Source organism: Dichomitus squalens (assembly GCF_000275845.1).
Source record: "Dichomitus squalens LYAD-421 SS1 unplaced genomic scaffold DICSQscaffold_84, whole genome shotgun sequence".
Classification (NCBI taxonomy): domain Eukaryota; kingdom Fungi; phylum Basidiomycota; class Agaricomycetes; order Polyporales; family Polyporaceae; genus Dichomitus; species Dichomitus squalens.
In genome coordinates, this window is record NW_006766966.1 from 14,454 (window position 1) to 23,643 (window position 9,190).

The window sequence follows — 9,190 nt, forward strand, 5'->3', positions numbered from 1 at the left end:
GTGCTATAATGGAAGTAACATAGTCTTTAAGCATTGAACACTATAGTAGGTCTCATGACCATTCTTATCTTGAACATATACACAATTATGCAGTTCATAAGATCATTACTAGACCATATCCTTATATGATCTAGATACTCTTATATTGATTTAGACAAGTTGACCCTTAACTCTAAGTTGCTTAAGCACTTAAAGACAATAGTCTTCACTCTAAGACCGCGGTCTTAGAGCCAAGTCCATGGTCTTGGCTCCAAGTTCACGGTCTTAGCTCCAAGTTCACGGTCTTGGCTCCAAGTTCACGGTCTTGGCTCCAAGTTCACGGTCTTGGCTCCAAGTTCATGGTCTTGACCTCAAGACCACCAAGACTGCAGACTTGAGGCTAAGACCATGGTCTTGGCTCTAAGACCGTGGTCTTGGCCCAAGTTCAGATTCAAGACCATGACATTTTGCTGATGTATCGTCTCTGTCTCGACTCTGCCCCAACTACAATTGCTTTTGCACCCAGCTTCTATGCCTGCCTCTCCTTCTCGACGAAAGGGCCGCCACCCAGCTGAACATGCGCGATCTAGGTGTCCACGTCCTCCGACTTGTGATCCCCACTAATGCAACGTTCGGGGCATCCGAGGACAGCGTCGGCCTCGGATAAATAGGTGGGGGTCTGCTCGTTTCCCCCGTCCTTGGGGCAAGGAGACGTGAAAAACGAGAGCGGGATCACATACTCCTGGAGATAGATAGTTACAGTCGACACCCTCTTAACCCATAGCCCTCGGGACAGGCCCAAATATATGGGTTTTGAGGGGTTATGGGCTACGAGAACTTTAGCGCCTTTTAAGCGCCCTGATAAGTCCCAGCTAGCGAGCGCTGAACAGGCGTCTACTGACCCTTCGAAGGGAGCGCTATGGGATTTCGAACACACTAACCTACCCACAACGTGGTTGAAGCATGGATGGATGCTGGGAGGACACTAGGAAGCATGTATCGAGTACTTTGTGGGTTATTGATGGGCGGAATCTCAATGTGACCACTATTACCGTATGGGTTTTGAGCCCTAGAAGGCTATGGGTTATGGGGTAATGGGTTATGGGGTCGAATTCCCCCTATCCCGACTTGGGAAAGCCAATATCCTATGGGTTTTTAGAGTTTATGGGTTACCAGGGGTATGGGTTAGGAGGGTGTCGACTGTAGTGAGTCCGACACCAAGTAATGCGCTAGAAAGGCAACAGGAGGGGTTCATTTGTCGACAGAGACATTGCCATCCGAGGCCCAAGCCCAGCCCCAGAGCCAGCTGCCGCTGTTGTCCCGGGCACTTCCAGGAGGAGGCCCAGTGAGCTTACGGAGCCATTCGGGGATGTAGTGGGTCAGGGTGGCAAGAGACAAAGAGGCAAGGGGGACGATGATGAGGAGGTCGTAATTGTGAGAGTGGCGAGGGAAGAAGCTCAGGCGAGAGGAGAGACAGAGGGCGCGAGCGAGACAGGCGAGACAAAGGCTTCGCGCGCACGTGATGTACGCGTTCTTTGCCCAGGCGCCCCAGCTATGTCGACGTGTCCAAGGTAAGTAATCCTATTGCCATTTTCCACTGACTTTTGACATGTACGGAGCTCAGTAAAACTCTGCCGTGAAATCTGTATAAGATTGGGCCCCTTAGGAGGATCACCAAGACGCTCTTTCCTCTATCCCCCTCTCTCACCCCTCTGTTCTCATTCGTGCTGTCCGCTATGTCGAGACTCTCCGTACTCTCACAGCTGTCTGGGCCTCCCACTTCTCTGATGAGCTGAATTGTAACTTCTACAAGGACTGGTCCCACTCCAAGAAGAAGGCGTTCATCTGCTAGCATGCCGAGGACGGTGGCAAGTCTGTCGCTCGCTCACTCGAGCATATCCGCAAGTACTGCACCATTGTCCGTGTTCTCACTTGCTCGGGACACCTTGAGCTCTCGTACGGGACATGGAGTCATGATATGGCTTCGCACTATAGCGCGGCCTCTCAGCCACTCTCGTTTCGAGCCTTGCGCGATGCCATTGGTGAGTTCGACATCTCTTTGATGATAGCACTTATATACACTCCTTTTTGCACGCATATACTCATGGTTATCTAGAAGCTTTGTCGTCTTATCCTCGAGCCATAGGTGATCGTGTCCCTCTGTGCCAGTGGTGTGTTGTCCCTGCCCTTCTCTGAGAGCGCATATACTGACGTTGTTCTCAGCTGAGCTTGAACCATGACTACGTGGAAGCCTCGGTGTTGGGATGCCGTCACTAAGGTACATTCCTGTTGCAGTCTTACTTCCTCTTGCCTTCTAGTGTACGCTGTAGTTCCGCATGACTTAGCCCGCTCTCCATGTACGATATGGACCGTTCATGAATTTATTCACAATTGGAAAACCTTCCAAGCCCGATCGGCGTTTCGCTCGACTGTGCTCATCTGATCGCCCAACGCGGAAGACCTGAGGCAATAACATCAATTTCAGGCAACATATAGTACGAATGGTTCAATATTGCCTGGCCTTCTCACTATTACCCGCTCTCGCAATCCCTGGAATCCCAGGCAATCTAAATCAGTATGGCGCTCAATTGCTGTCATTGCAAGCCAGTGCCACGCTCAACAATACCAGGCAACACCTGCAAGATATCGCAAGTATTGCCCGATATTTCCGGACCTTGCCTTGTCGTGCAACCTATTCAGGGTGATTGGGCTAGAATGGAATCCTGACAAGGTGCGCCCAACATTCATCAATTGTCGCAGGGTATTTCTACGATTGCCCGAGTACGCGTGGGTAGGGAATATACGACAATATTTTTACAGTTTTGCTGATGTCCATCAGCTCGCGAGCGCCCGGGAGCGGTGCTGAGATTCCAAGCACATCATTCAGTGATGGCACCTCGCCTGCTGTCCTGTTCTTATGCTGAAACTCATTCTTTCATCTACAGACCAAGCCTGATGCGAAATTCTGTACCAGTACCTGGTTCTCTAGGAGTAGAGCCAAGTAATAAATGTGCGAAGTCCCCACGGACTGGCCCTAAACCCCCACGTGGCGCCATCAACAATACAATGGCTGGCGTTGCCCCGACAACCTCAACATCTCTTCCTTCATTCCCCTTACCATAGACCGCATCCTGAGCTCCTGTCTCTCTCAATTGGCTCTGTAAGAAATACTAGGTACCGTCTAGCTTGAAATATGGCGTCTACTCTGAGTCTGAGCCGATCACACCCTCTACAACCGGCGCTGTGACGTGATGCCCTCCTAGGCCATTCGTCGGTCGGTTATGCTATATTGTTAAGGTACTGACATTCCGAAACATCCTTCTAGCTGTGATATGGTGAGTTCGTCCGATATGTGTTGGGGTGAGTCCATTCCCGTTGAGCCTGCGTCTTAGAGGTGAGTGGCCACGGTGAGCGACTTGAGCTGCCGCTTTACTATGCGATCTTTCTGAGCAGCTTTGGCCCCCACTTGACAAACCTGACCTTGTGGTATCTCGCAGGAAGGTGCGCTCTATGCGTGTCTGCTCAGCCTTCACGAGGTCGGCCTTGAGCGACTTGAGCCGGCGCTCGGTTGCAACGCGCACGTCGGCGGCAAGTGTCATTTTCAAGGTATGTGTATGTCGCATACTTCAGTGCTCTCTGCATTTGAGTTTGAGCTTTGCTTGCACGATCAGGACGTGTTGTGTGGTATGTGTAGTCATGACCTGCTGGGGTAGTGTTGCATTGTGCATAGATTACGAGTGTACTCACTGCATATGTATGTAGCTAGTTGGTTCTGTGCAATGAGATCATATTTCCTGCCTCTGTAAATTACGTGCTATGTGAAGTTGTGCTAGGCGGCTATAAATTCGAGGGTGTGTTCTGGTGTCTCGGAAGTGCTCGCTGAGTGCTCGCGAGCTGTAAGGAGGCCAGCGCTTACTACCCCAAAAACAGAAGCCTCGCTTCCTTATTCGGTTCTCGGACGTCGTCCGACAACCGCCTTTCTCCTATGGTAGTCCAGACTCTCTTATTCCTTTCTCCCTTTCATTTTCAGTTTCATTTTACATTACCTAATCGTATCTAGCTAGTAGTACAAAACCGGTATCTGTTCGGGGAAAAGCCCCAGCTGTTCGAGAATTCGAGACACTACTTGTACGGGCCGGCGCCTGACATACCCGATTAGGACGAACATCGCGCTTTGTCGCGATCACAACAAAGCCCTTTGGGCTCAGTGGCTCCCGCCACCATAAATCTCTTTCTCTCTTTCTCTCATTTGTATTTCTCTGTTCCTTTCTCTACTGTAGATCTCAAGTAGTATAAGAAGGCCTGTACTTAGAGGGGAGTTGCCCCAGCGTTCGAGATATACAACTCTACCCACTCACCCTCTCGTGTGTCTCTTACTCTCTCGTGTTCTCGGACGACTTCAACCTCGGCTACTCTCAGCAAGCTATCGCTTACCTCTCACGCCCTCTTGAAGCGCCCGAAATCTCACACTACTACTCATCTCGCATCTCAATGCTCTCGTGTGTATCTCTGCTCTCACTCTCTCTCGCTTGACTCTCGGTACCCTCTCGACAACGCGAGGTCGTAGAGCGCCGAATACCTCACACGAGCACTCGCCGAGTCCTGCTGGGCGCTCGGTGGTACTTGTGAAAGGGGGGGATGCCTCAGACGACTCGGAGTGTTCGCGAGCCTCAAGAGCACTCTGGATAAAAGGTTTTTTTTTCCTGATGTTGGTGGTTGTCGGCATTGGTGGTGGTACATCGCTGTCTTGCCATTTGCTTTCGTCATCCGGTGCTGGTAGAATGCAAGAGAGTGATTGAGTGATCCTCTTAATGTTCAGTACAATGATTGTCACGGACGTTGCACGGGCACCCCTTTTTGTCGCCCATTCCCTTCCCTTTGACGCCCACCTTACATTTTCGGACCATTTCCTTTCCTAGCCCATCCCAGTTTGGACACTGTAGATACATTCCCACAGCCGCATGCTACGTTCCCGTGATTGTCATGCCCTCGCCTTTTCTTTCTCGCCCTTTGTTCTCTCTTTGTCATCTTCACTGCCTCGCTCTTGCGCCTTGTCCTTGGTTGCTAAGCAGCCCCTCTAGTATATAAGGACCCCCTTAGGCGCTCCCTAGTCCCCATCTCGACCTCTTGGTCATTGGGACTAGGTGAGTGGCCATAGCGTTGTATTTCCCTTTGAGTGCTAATGTATAACTTGGTCATTGAGACTAGTCTGTCGCTGTCTGCGTGAAGACTAGCTTTCGTAGGTCTCGCGCCCTCGTGCCGACCTCCGCTCTGCCCTCGTCGAGTTTTCTGTCACGTTTATCCCTCTCCCTCTCTCTCTTTCCCTTTCGGCTCCTTGCCGCTCGCCTACGGGGTCGTCGCCGAACGTCGACCCGAGTCTACGCGCCTAGTTGCCGCGACAATGATGTTGCTAGATCACTTACGAGTATCATATGTCACTGCGAGCACATTTGACTTTACCATCATCATCGGAAAGCACTTCTGAACATGTGTACACCACCAATCTCGCCAGACTTCTCAGTCACACAGTTCGACCCATATCCGCCATTTCCTGCCCTGCTTGCCGACCTCTCCGTCGGCACTCGGCGGTGGAGAAGACTCATGAGACAACTCTTCCAGAACTCGACCAACTGTACTGAGAAGGTCTGCAAACTCCTACCGAGTAAAGTGGGCTCCATGGAATGCAACGAGATGAATGCGTGGGCGAGGAACTTCGGAATCCCATGAGTCGAGCATCGCCTTGAGTTTGTCGAGCGACTGCCCCTCAGTCACGAGCTCCGGACCCAGGAAAATGTCCAATCGCTCGAGCGTCGAGCAGAGGCTCAAATCTACGCCCACTGGGGACTCCGTGGTGGCGTCTCCTGATGTGACACGTCAGTGCGCTAGCTTGTAAATATCATTACGAAGCAGAATCAACACACCGGGCAGGGCCATTTCTGCATTGTGGGAGAAGGGCACGGTAACTGACAATTCCCTGAGACGCAGCCCACAAGCGGATAGCAGTCTTCGGACGCATCGTATGTCCACGCGATACTGAACAAATGATGTTAGATGCGTGCCATGCATATCGCAGAGTACATACCAGTCGCAGCTCCTGTAGTTTTGGTGCAAATGGCGTTGCAGGAGCATGAATCCCATCGGCTCGCAGTTTCATGTTGAATGGCAGAGGGCCGAGGGTCACGCATCGCACACCGACGCAATGTAGTGTTTGCAATGCGGGAAGGGAATTGATCATCCTGGCCAAGTCGTTGAAGTGCCCAAATGTGATATCCACGATATGGAGTCGAGAAACCGTCGTGAATGCAGAGAAGTAGACCACGAAGCGTGGATGAAGAGGAAGGTACTGTAGGGACTTCGCGGACTCCGATTCAGACGCGCTGGGGTACCAGTCCTCGTCTTCGCAAACACGAATTATAGCGACCTCTTGGAGATTAGGGAGCCTCTCACGGAGGGCAATAGGCAAGAGCGAGAGAGGACTGGTTGTGGTATGAAGGGTGCGCCCGACGAGCGTCACTTCATAGACATAGTGTAGCGACTAGCTGATAATGGAACGTGCGGGAATTGCACCACGCACAACCGTTGGACTACCCGTCCCACTTTCCCAGCCCGTTACAGCCACTAAGCACCGTTACCTCGGGTGACTAAGCCGGGTACTGCCGTACTTCTCTGTGACGGTGCGTCATCCGTGATGCCACCGTTACACATAGTCGCACAGATGGGGCGCGTTGTCGAGGACAGCGGATAACTTCTGGAGTGCTGGCAGGTCGTGGAGAATAACTGAGTAGAATAGGTTACACTGGGAGCGGACACGCTAGGCTCTGCACACGAGGGCGCAGTGATGCAAGGCACGAGTATCTTCGATTTGGTCTTTGACGGAGAACGAGTATAGCATGTCGATGATGTTCTCGCAGACTTCGACGGGGAAGCGGCTGGCGTTGTGTTCGGAATGAGCACGATTGTCGTCCATCGTGGATTTACTCGAAACTGGGGATGTGTCTGTGGAATGCAGAGCACTGGGCGACGGATCGTATGTGGGACAGCGGTGAGTGAGTGAGGAGTGCCATAGAGCTCGCAATCGCTACTCAGGTTCTTATCGCTCCTGAAATCTAGCTTCATCTCCGGCTGTTGTTTCTCATATGGTCGTAAAGTTCACAAGATAGCCATCAGCAAAAGTGCAAAATGGTTGGCTACGGTTGGCTCGATTGGCCATGGCACTCAAAATTGGCGTGAATTATACTTAAGCCCAATTGAAGGGGAATCAACTAACATTTGCAGGATGAATTGTCCCAAATGTCCATGTATAGAATATCGTACAGCCCTCTAAGGTAGACTGACACCCTGTCCCGATTCAGCCCCTGACAGCTTGACGTGCAACGTCATATATCATTACCTACTTATGACGCAACACTACGAACAATAGATAAAGCCAGGCTAATCCCATCCGATTCTTGACAACTCTTTCCTCCAGACTCCCATCTCCCCCGCTGTACTCTCCTCATCATACCCAATGGGATGCATCCTTTCCTTGCGAATACTGCACCCGCCGTCAAGGTAAGTCGTCACATTGACAAATAAGGTAAGCAGGCTTGAATCGGACATGTTCACTGCATATATGCACTTAGTCATGAAGGTACGTACATCTCTTGGGCAGCCCGGGTGAGGTTGCGTGATAATCTCTGTTTGTATGTCTCGCCTTCGCATCCCTTGTATTTCTCCCATGTACTGGTGAGTCCAAGTGCGTGTCCAATTGTCGGTGAGTCAATCTGGATACTTGCGACATTTCTGTATATAGTTGTCGTAGTTTACTGCGGGCACGGCATACCTCCTGTATCTTGTTGTAAATTACGTCATATCCTTGCAATACCATCTTTCCGATCATATGCCCAAATTGAGCGGAATCGCAACAATATGTGATTACATAAGAGCACCATATTTGTGCAATCCAGCCAACTTCCGAACCAATTAAGCATGTCTGAAGATAGTCTTGAAAATTGAAGCTCTTCGGGGCAAGTGGTGGCGTCAATTGGCTTCGATTGGCCTGATTGGCTTCGAATATATTTACGACCCCTATTGGATTGCAATAGAATCATAGAGAACTTAGCATGCTTGTAACAATCGAATGTACAACTTGGACGACATATTCTTGAATGGCTTCGCACATGCTGCAAGCCAATTGAAATGCAGTTTTGCTGATGGCGTGGAACACAAGGACACGGCGGGCAAAGCACCAGGATCCAAGCAGGGAAATCTGTGCAAGCATTTATGGGCAACGCAACATCTGTAAAAACCACCTTTGCGAATTACACCTATTTAGTACAAATTAGCTCTTAATAGACACAGTAGTTGAATAGTGAAAAATAGTGCAAAATCGAGAGGTCCCCAAAAATAATTGCACTATTTTGCACTATTAATGCAAATTTGTGCAAAGTAGCACTATAGTAGACGGAAATAGTGCTATAGTAGATGTTGATAGTAGTGGATAGAGTGGGTCCATAATTTCTGAATAGTGTAGAAATGCTTAATATGACCTCAAAACCATCTGTTTATAAGCCCCAGATGCATTTAAAGTGCTGGAAAAAATATTATAAAAAAGTGTCCTCACCCAGTCTTGAACCCTCAACCCCACTTTCAGATAACACTCCTATTCCGAAGGGGTGCTCTATACCACTGCACCACCAGAGCTTACACAGATCCTCTCCACAAGTACTATATATATCCATCACTGCTGGACTTGGGCAAAGTGGTGACACCTCACCTTGAGATTCACCTGTTGAGGCTTGCATATGCGTGATGTCTGGGACTATGTATATAACATGGAGTGTGCTATAGAGTATGTTTCATGGTATGAATGCTGTGCTGACAGCCTAATCCTATACATGATAACAAGTTCTATGTTGAGTTGTGCCCTCAAATATAAGTCAGCTATCATGGTGATTTTGCAGCTATAGAGGTGTGTAATGCTTGAGTTGAGAACTATGAGCTATAAATAAAGGATTGTCATCTTATTTGAGTCTCCCCTAAATGAGTAGTGCTAAAATAGCGCAAAATAGTACTACAGTAGTGCAAAATAGCGAAAATTAGAGGACCACATTTGCAGTAGTGCTATAATAGTATCATGTTGGCACTACATGGCACTATAGAAAAAGCGATAGTGAAGAGTAGTTATAACTAGTACCAAGTATACTAATTAGTGCTTAGTTGCACTACTGAA

At 49.5% G+C, this 9,190-nt stretch overlaps 1 protein-coding gene across 1 annotated transcript; it reads right to left on the reverse strand.

Annotated features, from left to right (window-relative positions):
- Positions 1-5,634: 5,634 nt before the first annotated feature.
- On the reverse strand, positions 5,635-5,913 carry DICSQDRAFT_175124 (uncharacterized protein; the record flags this gene model as incomplete). Its single annotated transcript, XM_007370998.1, has 2 exons — positions 5,635-5,840; positions 5,901-5,913. The coding sequence occupies 2 exons, from the start codon at positions 5,911-5,913 to the stop codon at positions 5,635-5,637; spliced, it is 219 nt and encodes a 72-aa protein (XP_007371060.1).
- Positions 5,914-9,190: the final 3,277 nt, after the last annotated feature.